The sequence below is a fragment of the Coccomyxa subellipsoidea genome (assembly GCF_000258705.1).
Source record: "Coccomyxa subellipsoidea C-169, whole genome shotgun sequence".
NCBI classification, from domain to species: domain Eukaryota; kingdom Viridiplantae; phylum Chlorophyta; class Trebouxiophyceae; family Coccomyxaceae; genus Coccomyxa; species Coccomyxa subellipsoidea.
The window spans coordinates 1,244,805-1,260,934 of NW_005178027.1; the positions used below are offsets into that span (position 1 = coordinate 1,244,805).

Here is a 16,130-nt window from a genome sequence, read left to right on the forward strand (position 1 = left end):
AGGCCCTTCTTGACCAAGAGCACTGGCAAGTAGTGATTAGTAGTCAACTCCGGAGTGCATGCTCACATCTTCATCAGCCTTTGCTCAATCTATCATTCCAATGATGTGCCAATCATGAGGGTGCATACTTAGAGATTATTAGAAGGTTGCATGCATGCATGCAGGAGATGTTAATAAGTGTCTTCAATGCAACTTGGGGCCGCAGTGTAGGTGGTTGTTCATCAAGGTGCAGCCGTGTCTACAAGACTCAGCAGGTGTGCCTCTGGCAAGCAGAGAGGCTAAATCATGGCTGGTGCTGTGGCAGATGATTGCGGAGAACCCCACCAATGCAGGAGGTCATGCATGCTGCATCATCATTAATTTGAACTCATGCACTTCGACTATTGCCGACGTGGGAACGTCACCTTGAACACATTTCGTTGGAAAGAGGTGCATGTACCTAATTCAAGAGCTAGTGGAGGTGTAGGCAGTGGTGCGTGTCCGAGCAAAACACGTTAACATCCTTGCCGAAATTGATGGCGTGGGTCACAAGCGCATTCGGTCTGTCGATGAGCTTTTCAGAGGAGCCGGTCCCGACGCGTGCAGAGATGTTGCGAGACGCAGGCATCTTGGAGTTTTGGCACAAGGATCCTGCAACAGCAGACAATACTTTATTACACCGTCAGGTAAAGGCGCCTTCAGGGCACATGATTCACGTCTCCCTGATAGGCATGACTCCTGGGCACATTACCAGCCGGGTCGAATGCCTGGCGTATGTACACGGCTTTGTGATCGCATGCTAGGCACGTTAAGAGGCATGATTGCTGTGAACGTCACCAGCTGGACCAGAATTTGCCATGCGCTGCAAGATTAGCTGCATAATGTGAAGGTAGCAATCGAGTGGCTCCAAGAGAAGTCCAAAGCAGAAGTGGCACTGGAAACCAGCCTCACCGTCAACCTGCAGTCTGTGCCAGGACCGACTCTTGGACAGGTTCCTGTCCTTGAATGCATCAAGCTGAAGGAAGAGGTCGCAATCGGCGACGCACCGTCTGAGAGTCATTGTTGCCTTCCGACAGGCGCTTCATGATCGTAGGGGAGGGCATGACGTCCTAGCCCGGTACCCGCCGTGATGTCGTCGACGATCGGGTCACGACGATGGAAGGAGGCGCCGATGTCGTTGCTATTGGAGCAAAGGCGACGATATCTTCTGTTCTCCTCGATATTTCTCTTTCTCTTGGGGGCAGACATTCAATTGCCCACAATGCCATGACAACGTTTAGATTCTGCCGATTACCCTGTGGACACGTTGTCCTATAAAGCAAGGGGAATGCTCTAGGTTGAAACTCGTTTCCACAACATTCCTTTTCACATGGAAAGGAAGGTCCCCCAATAGAAGGACAGCAGTACAGTTGTTCAGTAGTACGTGCGTGAAAATATTAGGTTGCTCTTTTCACAACAGACGATAGGTTAAATACCAACACAGAAAAGTCCTGAAGTAGTGAAGCCGTCGCACAAGATCCTTCGCGCTAAGCTGATCACAATCACAAGAAGGCCCGTCTGATCATAACAGTCTCACACCAAAACAGTCAAAGAGATGGAAGATGTCTTGTCCATCACCGATTTCGAGAACCAGTTAGAAAGTTTTTCTCTCGTGAGTGCTTACTCGTAACATGCGCTTGTACTTGCGCTGCGATTGATTTTTGCTTATGATTAGTCATCTGTTCTGTGTGGTAATTTCCGATACTTTGACAGGTGGCTGTTTACTTTTGGGCTCCATGGTCACATCCCTGCCAACAGCTCGACCTTGTCTTTGCGGAGTTGGCGAAGGAGTACCAGGATGCCAAATTCTTGCGGGTAGCACTCCATACGAATTCTTGGCGCTGATCTGCTTTTTCTTTGTCACTTTTATCACCACAAGCAATATAGGTGAATTGCTGCCATGCTACTGGCTTGTTATGAGTGTTATCGGTGTGCAGGTCCAAGCTGAGGAGGTGTCTGAAGTCACAGACCGTTTCGAGGTGTCAGTAGTTCCGTACTTCGTATTACTCAAGGTAGCGGGACGTCCCATGACAGCTGAGCATTTATCAAGGAATGCAAAGGTTTGTGAGCCTGCAACACAAGCCAAGCCCTGTATTATTGATCCACAGGATGGAGAGGTCGTTGACAAGGTGGAGGGTGCAGATGCAGCTACGCTTACGCAAGCAGTTCAACAACACTTCTCCCAGGCCAGCACATCCAAGCCACAAGCAGCAACCTCAGGGCACTTGAGCAGCACGCCAGCAAGGGGATCCGCCACTGCACCAGCAAGCCCAGAGGAGAGGATCACAAAGCTAATGACTGCTCAGTCTGTCATGCTGTTCATGAAGGTAGGCCCGCAATGCTACCTTCAGCTATTGCCTCTTTCATTAACAGTACCTAACAGTACAGTACATGCCCACAAGCTCCTCGATAAGTTTGAACGGTGTGGCAGGGTTCACCAGATGTACCTCGCTGCGGCTTCAGCAGGAAGGTGGTGGATGCACTAAGGTCTGAGGGGGAGGAGTTTGGGAGCTTTGACATCTTGTCTGATGAGATTGTGCGACAAGGCATCAAGAAGATCTCTGATTGGCCCACATTTCCGCAGCTGTATGTCAGGTGATTGCGGCAACCTGCCTCAGTCCTGCAGAACCCAATTTCATGTATTCGTCTCTTCTGTTCTCACCCCATGAACGGGGCCTGCACTTGCTGGGGGCTCATTGTGGCATGCAAGTGCCACCGCATCAATGTGGGTGAAATCTCTGGAGGCATGCAGGGGAGAGCTCTTGGGTGGCTGCGACATTGTAATGGAGCTGAAGCAAGCAGGTGAGCTGAGGGATACCATTGAAGAGATGAAAGCCAGGCTGGGATAGTGTGAAATACAAGCTTGATCATTTGAAGTGTGTGGTCTGGAATGGAAGTCAGTAGTTAAGAGGGGATGTGAACCACCGGACTGGGTAAGGCAAATTTGATACAGTGGTCGGCATCGTTGCATCTGGTTCCTTGATCTTTAGGCAAACAGATGTCTGCCATATTGTCAGGTATAGTGGGACTGACATGACAGGTGTCCAGACACCATGTCTCCCAGAATCATGCCCCAGGGCCCCTCAGTAAGAAATGTTGGGTAGCCATGCTCAGTACATGCCGTGATGCAACAGACTGCCGGTTGTGGCTTGTGTGACGATACACAGCTATCACCAGGCCCACTTTGAGTCTCCCTGCACTTGAATTAATATGCTAAGGTAGCAGAATCTCAATAAAGATCTTCAGTCTCTGTTTACGAGGCATCCAGACAGCGTGCATGCCATGATGGGCATTCATAAGTGCAAATGCGCATGTCTGCCCCATCACAGCCACATTTGCAAGCTTGCTGATTGCAGCTGTCACATCAATAATAGGGCAGGCCATCAAGCTGCACTCTTGGTCCTAGAGTACATCCCAATGCTGCCAACATAAGGCTACTTGTGTGGTGCACGAATTACAAATACTGCATCTCCTAATTCCAGAAATCAATTTCCGCAGCGCTTGCACCACTTTGATGCCTTCCTGTCTACCGTACTGAATCAGGTATCGCACAATGATCGTTTTCCATGTTTATTTCAGGATGGCCTTGTTGAACTTCCTTACTATAGTGCCTGGCAGCCTCAACTTCAGCCTTGCCACTTGAGCAGTTCGTTCCTTCTTTATTCATTTCGGTTCCTATCTTTTGAGTTCTGTTGGTGTTAGCTGCTAGATTGCATCCCCAACATGAGACGGCAACAGAGACTCGAGGAATCCGATTCAGTGATGCTAGCTCAATGTCGCTTAAGCATCATAAGCAGCAGGCTCTTGCAACGCATTATGGGTCCCGAAATAACTGGGGTGCGCATCCAGAGAGGCTTCGACGGCTTCGTTATCCCAAAAGTCCCTGAACCCATACTGGGTATACCACTCAACCGTCCTCTGCAGCCCCTGCTTCCAGTCTGTCTTCTCTCGCCAGCCTGACAGAACAGCACATACTGTCAGCCTCAGCTTCATTGCTTCAAGCCTCCACATGTGGTCCGCCAAGGCTGTCTCCCCAGATCGAGAAGCCCAGCTTGGAACATGGTGCTGTGTCACTAGGAAAGAAGGCAGGGCACGATGACAGTGCAGTGCACGATCAATGCGCACCCAGCTTGGCGAGCTTCTTATCGCATACAAAGTAGCGGCGGTCGTTGAAAGCCCGGTCGCGCACGTGCACGATCTTGCTTTCAGGGAGCCCAAAGATGCGCAGGATGTCGGCGGCCACGCTCAAAACTGTGCGTTCCCTCTGCGATCCAATATTGTACACCTCCCCCACGACTCCCTTGTGTAATATGATGTCAAATGCCTCCGTGACATCATCAATGTAGAGATATGATCTGGTCGCCAGCCCTGCACCACACATGCTCTTTGAGCCTTGCATGCATGTCTGGCATTGCAATTGATCCTGCTGCCTCCATGCATGAAGCCGTGTGCATGCATTATGGCAGCTTGCATGCATGCACACAGGCACATAGACAGCATGCATGCATGCATGCATGCATGCCTGCCTGCCTGCCATGGGGAGGATCTTCAGTGGCCTGGAGATGTGGTTCAGAATTGACATCAATGACAGCTGCATACAGCAAGGGAAAAGAGCTTGCTATCAGGTGTACTGAATCTATTGGAGCCCATTGGAGCGCACCATCTCCATGGACAGGGAGGTCCTCTCCTCTGGCAGCCAAGAGTGTGAATTTTGGTATTGACTTCTCGGGGAATTGATTGGGCCCATATACATTGTTTCCCCGGGTCGTGATGACCGGCAGCTTGTAGGAGGTGAGGTATGCCTTGGCAATCATTTCCGCCCCGGCCTTGGCTGCAGAGTAGGGGTTTGTGGGTTCCAAGGTGCTGTCTTCTCCCACACCTGTATGCATGCAGTTGCACCAATCAAGCCGAGGGCGCTGGCAAACACAGCCGTTCCAGAGACGCTCAAGCACACGTTGACAAGCACAGAGTGCATCAAAACGCTCACCCTTGTCCTTCCCATAGCTGCTCTCCCCATACACTTCATCCGTGGACACATTGACGAAGCGTCTAATTCCTCCGAACATGCGGCATGCCTCCAGGAGCACGTGGGTGCCGTATGTATTGTTGACAGTAAACGCGAGGCTGTTCCCAAAGGAGTTATCCACATGCGTCTGCAAAGGGGCAGTAGAGCTGACTGAGTAGCAGCAGTATGAACAGCAGAGGTGCGGGAACCGTGAGTTTTGCCGGGAACACACAGCAAGCATGTCTGGATAACCAGATAGCAGGCAAGAGAACCAACCTGAGCTGCAAAATGAAGTACTGTGTCGACGTTCTCCCTCCTCAAAATATAGTTTAGCAGATCGCCGCTCTGAAGGTCACCTTTGATGAACTGCAGGGTACTCATTCCATTACTAGCGTGCAGAGGAGGATCGAAAGAACAAAGTAGTAAATAGAACGGCAAGCGATGGGTGATGGCTGATGGCAAGTAAAATGGTCACAATAGGACCTGACCTTGAAATTGGGTGCGTCCATAAGCGATGCTAGGTTCTTCTGGGTGCCGCAATAATCTAATTTGTCAAAGACAATGACCTGCACAAATGCCATTGGTGGTGTCAGATCGTGTCATGACTGCTTGTGGCGAGCAAGTCAATCGATGGCTCTGTAGCCTCGCAGGACTAGCCATCTTTTTTCCACAGCATGGGACGAGGCGCTTGGTGTCCACAACACAGGAAGTGTGTAACAATCTGCATGTCTTTCGGCAACTGGAATTATATGAGGGCGCTTGGCTACCAACAAAACATGAGATCAAGGGGATCTACTGTACCTTGTACTGCGGATATTTCCTTGTGAGGCATACGGCCACGTGAGAACCGATAAATCCAGCACCCCCAGTCACAAGGATGACTTTCGGCACGAAATACTCGGTGTTTTGCACCATGGGGGCGCCACTCCCAGCCAAAAGGTACTAGCGAACCCACCAGAAGAAAGCGCTGCTCACCGATGGGTGATCAGCCCACACCGATGGACGTCTAATTGTCTTCGTTGCGCATCAATTTCGAGTGAAGAGGGCGACTTTGCGTGTGCTTCATCAGACTCATCTCGGAGTGCACACCTTTGATGTTGTGACTAACCCGAAGTAATGGATGACGAGTATTCCGAGACAAACTTGCTCAAGGCCATTTCAGCAACGAACTTGGTCAAACAAACTGGGCACCCAAGGCCCCACTACATCAGCAGGCATGCAAATCATTGTCATTGTCAGAGACTCAAAGCTGGCACTGCAGGTCGTCAACAATCCGTCACCAACTCGTCCCTAGTAAAACGTTTCCTTTCGTCTCATGACCTGTAAGGATGCCTGTACATAGGTTGGGGTTCTAAGTTCTTCGGTCTGGTCGTCTCCAATTGAAGTTCCTGAGCATCTCCTCCCGAATTCTGACGGGCTGCCGCATGGCAACGGGGCATCGAGTTCGGGAGAGAGGCTACGCACTTCCTGGCATTGATGTAGAGTCTCAGTGGCCCGCCACAAGCCGATCCTGGAACATCGTCGGCGCTCATGAGCACGATGCTGACAATGGCTCGGTGGAGGCGAGTCATGGTTGGCTTGCAGGTCAGCTTCAGCCTTTGTGCAGGTTCCTGCCTCTGGCAAACACTACAATCGCCAGTTTCAACATTGCTTCCAAGAATCTCTGAGTTGCTTCTTGCTGTCTTGAGTGTCCTGGATTGTTTTGTGCAGGCGTCATCCTTTTCTTATTCCTAGCTGGTGTCCTGCCCCTGACACTGATGGTGAGACCCCAAACCTGATCTGCAAGAGCATTGAAGAAGACGAACTGTTGTGATGCATTGGTGAGCTTCGCAAGATGCCACCAATGGCTCAATGGCCAAAATTGACTCGCTGACGGTGCTCCACTTGCAGGTGTTTGGTCTCCTCTGCGTTTTCTGCGTGGCCACATGCTTCAGAGCATACCTTGTGCACCAGTATGCCCAACGCCTCAACCAGTCCTCGGTGAGTGGAATGTGTAACATCTTGGAAATGCACATGTTCGCTGCACCCCTATATTGCATCTGATCAATGTGCGGGACCCTTTGCGTGTTGCTCACTGCTGTTTAATTTTTTTCCTGCAATGCTGGATCAGGTGGGGAGCGGCTTGGACACGGTGCTGCGGCTGCTGCGATCTCCCCAAGGCTTTGCACTGCTCTTCGCAGCCACAGCATGAACATGGCAAACCTGTCGCTGTCGCTGATGGACAGGTGAGGCGCAGGGCCACCTGGGTCCTCTTGTGTGTACTTTACACAGTCTGAGGACACTTTAGGAAGATGAACGGCCCAGCATTGGGCTGGGGAGTGCATTTCAAAAGTTGCAGAGCAGGGATTTTACCAATGGTCAATTGGCAAAGTAGAGCAATCGAGAAGAACGAGTGTTAATTTGGGGATGAAGTGCCGGACACAGTCTGTACCGTCATCTATATTTATTTTATAGCCCTACTGTCCAGTTAACAAGTTAAGTTTCTGTATAAAATGTGTCCGCACCATGCATGGTGTTGGGTCCGCTTTCTGCACCCCTAGATCTGGTTTCATGGGCATGCATGTGGCCTGGCCAGAAGGGACATTCAATGCAGGTGGTGCCATCTCAGTTGAAGGGCATAATTTGTTGCAGGGACTTCAATGAAGGGGACTATGAGGCGCTGTTGCAGCTGGACTCTGAAGCGGCCGACTCTAGGCCGCAGATCAGCGAGGCAGCTCTGAGGACCCTGCAGACCCACGTGCACATGTGTGGAAAGGCAGCCAGCCCAGGGGCAGGCTGCAAACCCGGCAAGGATACATCTGTGCTGCACAAGGTCAGACAAGCCTCTTCTCTACTGTCCTGCTGCTTCCATGCTAGCCCACACTCTCAATTCATGCCCAACAGTTTTGGCTGCAGCGCATGCTTTGACCTCTGACATTGCAGGCGCAGTCTTTGCAGTATTTGCACTGAGCACACGGAGTTACAGAAATATTATGACTGCGTGGAGTGTGTGCAGACTTGCTGATTTGTGGTGCAGGAGGCGGCGACCCAGGAGTGCAGTGTGTGCTTGGAGGTGTATGGGGAAGGGGCGCGCGTGACAACTCTGCCCTGCAAGCACTCCTTCCATGCAGACTGCATCGAGCCATGGCTGCGACTGCAGGGCACCGCTGCCACATGCCCCCTGTGCAAACGCATTGTATTCCCAGGTGCTCTGTAGATACACCGTGGAAGCCTGAATAGGCTCGAGTGTGACTGGTGTGCCCGGTGCCAAGGGGTGTATAAAGAGGAACCACATGATAGTCCCCTTGCCAAAGCTGCTGCTGCAATGACTTCAAAGGCTTTGAAGTCATTGCCTATGCGTTGTTTCCATGGGAATCCCCGTGCTTTGGCCCGTTTGGCCCTGAGAAATGATTTGGTTGCAGCTGAAGCCTTGTCATGCAATGCAAGTTGACATTTGTCTGTCTCGGGTGGACCTATGTTGACCTGTCCAGGATGCACATATGAGGTTGCCTGGCATGATGACGAACAGGTTCTACGATAGCTGAAGTATGCCTTTCTTGTGTATGTGTGTCCTTTCGAAGACTTCCAGTGAACAGCAAGGTATGTGATGCATTTAGCGAACGATGCACCACCTACCGATTGTACATGCGCATGGCAAGTCTAGACAGTTTATCAAAGATTTTCTGCGGAAATCCATTGTTTCCTTCGTGATCTGCGTGCAACAATGCAATGTTTCAGTGGGGTGGTTGCCCCAATTGGGCAAACGTTGGCCACAGATGTGCTTGCCCAACGCTGATTCTAACAGACATGTGTGTATTGCTGCAATTGCTCATGTGTATATTGCCAATGGTTTACACGTGTGGAATGTTGATATGCTTGCTAACTGATGAGACTATGCCAAGTCTAAGATGGACTCTGGCGTAGAACGAGCTTGCATGTTGCCTCTGATTCTTGGCATGCAAACTGGTGCACAAATTTAAATGTGCATGCAGCGCAAGATACAGACAAATCGAGTACATAGCTTCACACTGAAAATGAGGACTGGTATATTGAAGGGTCCTGACCCACAAAGAGGCCAGCTGCAGTGCTGCGACCCATGTATTCAGTGTAAATGTATTCATGACAATAAGCCCGGTGGGGGTTTGTAGCAATTCGTGCCCTGCTGCTCACCAGTTTTCTGGACAAAAGATTTAATCTAGCCGCTCTCTGTCATCTACCACTGCAAGTGTGTGGCCCACGCTAGTCATCAGCATTGGCGCTGAGCAAGGCCTTTGTATCATGCCACAACCGCAGCATCTCTTGCAAAATCGGGCTCTCTGGATGTGTGATGCGCAAGGTAGAAGCTGCTGCCTCCGCTTGCTTGGCAGCTTCCTCATCCTGCTCAAGGAGCGCCGCAATCTTCGCCAAAGTAGCCAAATGCAGGCCCAAATTTGGCCAGACCTGCATCAAGCACCACATATAGATTGTCCCCAAGGCTGGCAATCACCTCAAGCCATCTGAAAGCAATGCATGATCATGGCTACAGCACAATAAGTCATATTGGAGCGCTACAATGCAGACCTTGGGGTACAGCCAGCGGTAGAATTGCAGCAGGGCTTGAGCAGCTTCCAAGGCAGCTTCCCACTGGTTGCCGCATTCTATGGCTGCTCGGAGTTGCACCTCCAAGAGCCGCATCCGCCAGATGTGAGTCTGCAACGCAGCAGGATACCAGCCTGACATTCTTTGTTTGGTTAGATAATGTATTGGGAAGCAGTAATGATGGTCATGTTGGTAATCATGGGGGATGATGCATGCTGGTGATGAAATACGGACATCAAACAAGAGCCTCTCCTCACCTGCATGCCTTCGCCGAATGATTGCAGCGCTCTTTTGGCTATGCTGCAAGCCTCAGCTGCTCGGCTCTGAGACACAAGGTCAGTGGCTCTGGTGTGCGAGTGCACAGCGTCGGCAAGCATACCCGCCACTGTTTCTGCTTTGAAAGCTTCCAAGCTGTCATTGCCATCCCCTGCCCGAGAAAACATGAGAAGTATGACCATGTATTTTGTCAAGAAATGAAATATGCAGATGCTAGGCAGGCTCTGCAAGATTTTGCGTGCGGGCAGGGCATGCGCACGACCATCATGCTGCCAAGGGTTTGAGCTCACAATATTTGGGAGAGGTCATTCGAGCACCTTGCCAGAAGGCTGGCCCCCAGCACTGCACATTCACTACCCACTCCTGCGCATTTGAAGGACTCTGGGACAGTCCTGCTTCTGCCTCCTCACTGTCAGGCTCGAGGAAGGAAGCATGCCTCTCTATTCGCACTCTGGAAGCATTCGCACCGCTACCTGCATCACACATAAAGAGTCATCTCGCTTGTCCGGCTGATGGCTCTGCTGCAACATCTGTGCTGCGTTTGCCTGGGAAAACATTCTCACCTGCACTGCTGCTCAAGCTTGTGAGCATAGGATCATGCGGATCCATGCCCCAGGAAGGCGCTCTGTAGAGCTCCATTCTCAAGCTGTCATGTAGTGTGATCTCCTTCGAGGGTGATGACAAGTGCTCCTGCAGAATCGTAGAATGCACATCACTCAAAATATTGCATGCATCTGCAACTCTGAGTTCTCAAACATGCTAGAAGAAAAGATCTGACGGGGAGACACCTTGCCAGCGTCAATGTCAAAGAAATAATTTGCCCTGAGCGCAGCGCTCCGCTCTGCACGCGTTGCTGCCAGCTCAACATACGCGATCGTGGCCTCTGCGCCGGCAGGTATGTGCTGCACTGCGCGGAACACGATTCGCGATCCATGGAATGACTGCATTGTATTCGGGGTGCAGCTGTGGTTCAGCATCGCTCCCTGTGGGTAAATGCCTACACCTGCTCCAGACACACAGAGCCGCATCTGCTGAAAGGTTAATGCTGCATAATGCGGGATGGATGATGAAGGCAAGCACCAGAATAGAAGCATTCCTACCAGAGGGTAATGCCTGTGAATAGTGCAGCAAGTCTGCAAATGTATCATACCTATAGGCCTGAGCTCATCATCGCAGATGGTGTGATTGTTGCATGCAAAGCGCGCCAGCAGATAAGCTACATCCTTTGCATCTGGGATGTTGATGCTGCCCCCGCCCTTCATGTATTCCCTGCGCAATCACCTTGAAAGCTGCGTGCTTTGGATCGCAAGGAAGCTTGGTTTGAAGCCATGTTCATGAAGGGCTCGATTGTCACAAATCCCTGGCCATGCCATTTGGGAGGGTGCTGGGCAAATGTACCTTGTAACAACGGCCATTTGAGCAAAGCTTTGCTTCCGATTATCATCCAGATCCTCCCAATGGTGCTCCAGAGTTTGTATGCATTCAGGCAGCGCATTGCTTCTTTGATGAAGCCTGTGCAGGCACAAACAACAGTATGCTCATATGGAGAGGGTGGCTATTCTGGCATTAGCGGGGGCCTCCTGGAAACATGTGCATGCATGAAGCAAACAGCAGTGGGACAAGGCAGGAACCTCTGCTGTTTCCAGTAGATGCGCGCTGCCAAACGGATTGTGGCAGGTGGAATGCGCGGGGCACATGCTCGCAAGGCCGCGCATTCCTGTTGGTGGCCGCTCTTCCAGGCTGTCCTCTGCTCCTTAGTGCCATTATACCTCGCGAACTTGCAGCCGCCGCACCTTCAACGGCATGGTGACTGAGATCACATTGTCCTGCTTCTCAATAACTGCATGTCAGGGCAATTAAACAGGTCCTCCAGTCACCTGAGAAGGTCTCCTCTGCTTGTCAAGGTCTGGTGGCAGTACACACTGCAATGGTCGTTGTCCACAACAGATTCGTAGGCCTCTTCGGTGAGTACTATCTGACCAGGATTGAAGGCCCTTGCAGCTCTACAATATCGTTTTCGAACTGGATCAATGTCGATACTGTATCCAGTCATCTCTCCTACTCGAACAATCTCGGGCCGAACTGATCCGATTGATGGCTTCCGAAAAGCAACTAAGCAAGACTGACGAACATCTTGACTCCATCAGTCGCGCATTGGAGTGAGAATTGACATCGAACCTGTAGCTTCTTGCAGCAGGGAAGCTGGTTACTACAAAGGGCACCTGTCTGTCACGTGATCCCCTTCCTCCAAGAATTCCAAACAAGAGAAACACGGGGAGCTGATCAAAGGCATGTTTGACTTAGGGGAATTCTGGCTGCGAAAGATAGTGTAAAAGCGTCTCTTGTCAGCGTGATCTGCTTGTCAATTACATAGAAGCATGTCCCTCGATCCTCAACAGTCACACTGGCTGATCAGCGGTCAACAGTGGGCAGAAGAGCGCAGAAATGATTTACTGCAGGCATGGCAGGTGCTGAATGTGCTGATGTATGGGGAGGCTTCTGTTCTTTCTAGTGCACCTCCTTCTGATTGGCATGGACCTCATCGTAATGCATGGCTTTGCAGGTTCTGCAGACGTCTTATGAGCAGAGAACGCTACCTTCTAGAGTTGACCTAACGCAAAGTGTAATGTTGACGAGCTTGGGAGCTCTGCTGCTGCCAAACGTGCTGGTAATCCTAGCAAGCAGGAAGGGCCGCAAGCTGGTGTTTGACACGGTGGAAACCATCTTGGCAACTATTCTTGTGTTCTTGCTGCTCTCCATAGTGCTCGGTTTACCAATAGGTGAGCATAACTGCAACCTGTCTTCACCATCATGACATCAGTCCCTGCCGGAGACCCTGCCTGATAAATCTGCAAGATGCCCGGGGTTCAACCAACAAGTTGAGACCTGTTTTCTGTTGCGCAGGGGCTGTTTATCTCATGATCAAGGCCATCAGCTACTTTTTGGCATCACTTTGGAGCCTGCCTGCTGTCCAAGCAGCTGTAGCTGCGGCCCGGAGCAGCTTTGCCAGCAGCTGACCTTTGGAGGGATCAAATCAATATCATGAATAGAGTGCTTTGTCAGATGAACATACAAAGATGAGTGCCAAGCAGCCGCTCTGTTGAATAACGGCGATTTGCTGAAAGCTTGCCATAAGACTGTTTCAACATAAATTGCGCAACTATTACCATATGGAGATCTCAGGATCTAAAATGAGTATTTTAATTGGCCAGACTCCTGCCGTAATTTTGGGAAGATTATAATTACAAAAATTGTCAACACCAGCCAACAGACCTTTAAGTGCAGTAATGCAGCAGAGTTTCAAACGATGCGGCACTTCTTGCCCTCAAGACCACCAGGCTCTTTGGTGCAACACAGCAAAGCAAGAATCCAATCCTGCCTCTTAGTCAACAAGCGCAGGTGCTGATGGACACAGGGTGCCTCCATTTGTGTAATCTGGCATGCTGCCAAAGCGGTTGAGAGGCCAGTAGGTGAAGACAGCGCGCGCGATAATGTTCTTCTGAGGCAGCGGGCCCCAGATGTGCGAGTCAAAGCTGTTGTTCCGGTTGTCCCCCATGACAAAGACGTGGTCCGCGGGCACCGTCTGTGGCTTCAGCGTGTAGCGAGGCTTCTCATAGATGTACTTCTCACACCGCGGCTGCCCATTCACAAAAAGCTGCCCATTCTTCACCTGCAAGCCATCCCTCCTCTTAGCAATTTGCACATCTCTACCAATGTCATTTGATACAGAATTCAGAGAAGGAGAAGGAAAGTATTCCAGACTAAGCACCGGCAATTAATTTCAGAACCGGCTTGTAGCACAATGACACTCCTTTATCAAGCACTCTGCATGAACGCAGGTACCCGGCGGGCCACAGCACTGGTCACCAAGTTAGGAGAAATGTCTGGAAAAATAGGATTAGGAGAAATGCAATGCCTACCTCAACTGTGTCACCAGCCACGGCCACGATGCGCTTGATGAAGACATCGTCATCCAATCCCACAAACGCTCTGAAGGCCTTGAACGCCGCGTTGTCAAAAACAGCCTTCACGACTGGGTTGGTGTCTGGCTCTGCTGCCTCCCCAAAAATCCTCCTGTCTGGGTGGAATATGATGATGTCTCCAGGAGTAGGTTTCCTGGACCAGACACACCACTTTAGCTTGCATGCATGCAGCCGCCGGGGGTTTTCAATGTGCCAGGCTGAGCATGTCAGCTCAAAAGACAGTACAATTATATTGCGTGGATGGTCCAAGCCTCACCTCTGGACTGCATAAGTAACCTTCTCAGCGACTAATCGATCTCCAATGTCATATGTCGGGTACATGGAGAGTGAAGGTATAAAGCGAGGCTCTGCAATGCACCTGCAGGACAAACCCATTCTTGCCTCTTCTATACATCTCAGCTAAGCTAGCAAGAATGTAAAACATTAACCTGAAAACGCCAGAATGCACACAGGTGGTGAGTACTCACGATCGTATCAAGAATGATATCCCCAGCGCTATGGCAAAGGTGGATATGTCATCCTTTGTAAACAGTGGCTGTCCACCTTGCTCCCCATCGGCATCCCCCCTCCCATCATCATCCTGCCTTCCACTCCCCTCTGAGCCATCACCATCTGCACATGCAAACAACTCCACTAAGAGCTCTTGCACTAGCAGGACAGAGGGCTATCAATTTCATCAGCATACATGATGCACTTTAAAAGAGCGCAAAGCATTGCTCCCTTGATAGCTTCCACAAACAGACTGCAGCACTGCTGCCTTGTACAGATAGCAATTGAGAGCAGCAAGATGATCAAAGTGTGGCGCGACGCACTGTTTGAGACAAGGTCAGGCGCTGAATGGGTCTGGGGCGGTCTGCTGCTACTTGGAGGGTCCTGACCTGGGAAATACAGCATAACTATCATATCCTTATATTCCATATATGGTCGTAGATGTAACGAACGGGTTCGAGACAGAAGTTCACCTGCTGGGTCCTGCTCGTTGATACCAGAGACACCTGTATCTTTGTCTTGCACCCTCTCTGCTCTGCATTGCCAACTGCACCTGCTTAATCGCCTCCCACATCCAATTGCTAGAGAGCTTCTGTTGGGATATCTTGTGCATGCCAGCCTGCATCAGCAGAATAGAGAGCCTCGATCTCTATGGCAACAAACAAGAACATCTTCCCCGCAAGTCAGTACAGCATGGCTTCCAGGACGTCAGCGCTCAATTGACAGTAGTAAACTATTAACAGACCTGCTTGATCGACTTCTTAAGGCAATATTACCCTCAGAATGCGCGCAGGCAGGTGATCTGAGCGCAGCATTTTGCATTTTCGCCAAACTTACTTTACTACACAGGATGGAGGACCAGAATTTCAACTCTGCAGTCACAAAACCACAAAAGGTGTCCCACAGTGTTGTGCGTTCTTGATGAACATTCTCGGCATTGCAATTTGCTTTCTTGGATAACAGGTGCAGCCTGTTCTGGCCTTCCGAATTTGATTTGTCCACCAGGACAGCTCATGCACAAGTGTAATCTCTCTCTCTCTCTCTCATGCGATACGTTCAAGACTCATTCACATTTACATCAAAGACGCGCTTATCCCTTCAGTTCTCATCGGGTGCATTGCATGCATAACTCCATCACAGCTGCCAATTTTGTCGGCGCTGTACAGCTAGCCGCCTTCACTTGGTAAGTTCATTACTTATAAACATAATAAGATCGAGGTCGTCATCATCATCATCATCATCATTCAGCACCAGCTCATGACCCACAGCAATTATCTACAATTAATTCCCGAGAACTATGAAAAGGATCCTAGGAAGTTTGACGCCTCCAGGACTCTGATTGAAAGCCTAATTGTGACTTGAGGCACAGTGCTTCTTGTCTGTAATCACTACATCATCCTGACGTGTTGGCAACAGCTGAGCCCATAACTTCGACAACTCTGGATGAAACAGCATGCAACAAGACATAATGAAGCGGCAGTTTCTAGCAGACAATCCTCTAACGCAAAGCGCTAAGCAGAAATAGCAACGCAACTGACAAACACCACTGTTGGCATCAATCCACAACTCTTCTCTTGTGACACACCTAGGAACAGGAGACGCGACACATTGCCTGCAGAGCCAAGGATGCTTGAGCCCCCTTTAAAGGGTCATGCCATCCAATTCGAAGACTCTGCAGCAGAAAGAAGAAAGGACCCCAAAGGTTGCACTAAGATAAACATGGCCTGCAGTCCAATGTTTGGCCAGCCACAGCTGATGAAATTTGCAGTCTGACCCGCACTTTATAAGATGGACAGTCTCAA

The 16,130-nt window shown here is 50.4% G+C and overlaps 7 protein-coding genes across 7 annotated transcripts; 4 read left to right on the forward strand and 3 right to left on the reverse strand.

Annotated features, from left to right (window-relative positions):
• Window positions 1–1,731: 1,731 nt before the first annotated feature.
• On the forward strand, window positions 1,732–2,867 carry COCSUDRAFT_18688 (putative thioredoxin-like 2 variant 3; the record flags this gene model as incomplete). The annotated part of the gene is made up of 5 exons (XM_005644786.1): window positions 1,732–1,833; window positions 1,956–2,030; window positions 2,127–2,345; window positions 2,450–2,613; window positions 2,771–2,867. Coding segments are annotated over 5 exons (657 nt in total), but the record flags the coding sequence as incomplete, so codon positions are not given.
• Window positions 2,868–3,465: 598 nt separating this feature from the next.
• On the reverse strand, window positions 3,466–6,058 carry COCSUDRAFT_67570 (NAD(P)-binding protein). Its single transcript, XM_005644787.1, has 7 exons — window positions 5,825–6,058; window positions 5,512–5,589; window positions 5,300–5,389; window positions 5,006–5,171; window positions 4,679–4,897; window positions 4,144–4,386; window positions 3,466–3,974 (listed from the first exon to the last, which is right to left on the reverse strand). Exons 1-7 carry the CDS (start codon window positions 5,936–5,938, stop codon window positions 3,799–3,801), a joined length of 1,086 nt encoding a protein of 361 aa, XP_005644844.1. The 5' UTR covers window positions 5,939–6,058; the 3' UTR covers window positions 3,466–3,798.
• Window positions 6,059–6,874: 816 nt separating this feature from the next.
• Window positions 6,875–7,214, forward strand: COCSUDRAFT_58011 (hypothetical protein; the record flags this gene model as incomplete). The annotated part of the gene is made up of 2 exons (XM_005644788.1): window positions 6,875–7,003; window positions 7,134–7,214. The coding sequence occupies 2 exons, from the start codon at window positions 6,875–6,877 to the stop codon at window positions 7,212–7,214; spliced, it is 210 nt and encodes a 69-aa protein (XP_005644845.1).
• A 314-nt stretch (window positions 7,215–7,528) lies between these two features.
• COCSUDRAFT_58012 (hypothetical protein) lies at window positions 7,529–8,219 on the forward strand (the record flags this gene model as incomplete). The annotated part of the gene is made up of 3 exons (XM_005644789.1): window positions 7,529–7,542; window positions 7,655–7,835; window positions 8,040–8,219. The coding sequence occupies 3 exons, from the start codon at window positions 7,529–7,531 to the stop codon at window positions 8,217–8,219; spliced, it is 375 nt and encodes a 124-aa protein (XP_005644846.1).
• Window positions 8,220–9,241: 1,022 nt separating this feature from the next.
• On the reverse strand, window positions 9,242–11,374 carry COCSUDRAFT_48675 (hypothetical protein; the record flags this gene model as incomplete). Its single annotated transcript, XM_005644790.1, has 8 exons — window positions 11,255–11,374; window positions 11,007–11,125; window positions 10,645–10,859; window positions 10,420–10,546; window positions 10,174–10,329; window positions 9,838–10,007; window positions 9,563–9,691; window positions 9,242–9,442 (listed from the first exon to the last, which is right to left on the reverse strand). The coding sequence occupies exons 1-8, from the start codon at window positions 11,269–11,271 to the stop codon at window positions 9,242–9,244; spliced, it is 1,134 nt and encodes a 377-aa protein (XP_005644847.1). The 5' UTR covers window positions 11,272–11,374.
• Window positions 11,375–12,140: 766 nt separating this feature from the next.
• Window positions 12,141–13,072, forward strand: COCSUDRAFT_54460 (hypothetical protein). The gene is made up of 3 exons (XM_005644791.1): window positions 12,141–12,324; window positions 12,420–12,636; window positions 12,761–13,072. The coding sequence occupies exons 1-3, from the start codon at window positions 12,235–12,237 to the stop codon at window positions 12,871–12,873; spliced, it is 420 nt and encodes a 139-aa protein (XP_005644848.1). The 5' UTR covers window positions 12,141–12,234; the 3' UTR covers window positions 12,874–13,072.
• Window positions 13,073–13,298: 226 nt separating this feature from the next.
• On the reverse strand, window positions 13,299–14,193 carry COCSUDRAFT_8365 (LexA/Signal peptidase; the record flags this gene model as incomplete). The annotated part of the gene is made up of 3 exons (XM_005644792.1): window positions 13,299–13,526; window positions 13,777–13,914; window positions 14,104–14,193. Coding segments are annotated over 3 exons (456 nt in total), but the record flags the coding sequence as incomplete, so codon positions are not given.
• Window positions 14,194–16,130: the final 1,937 nt, after the last annotated feature.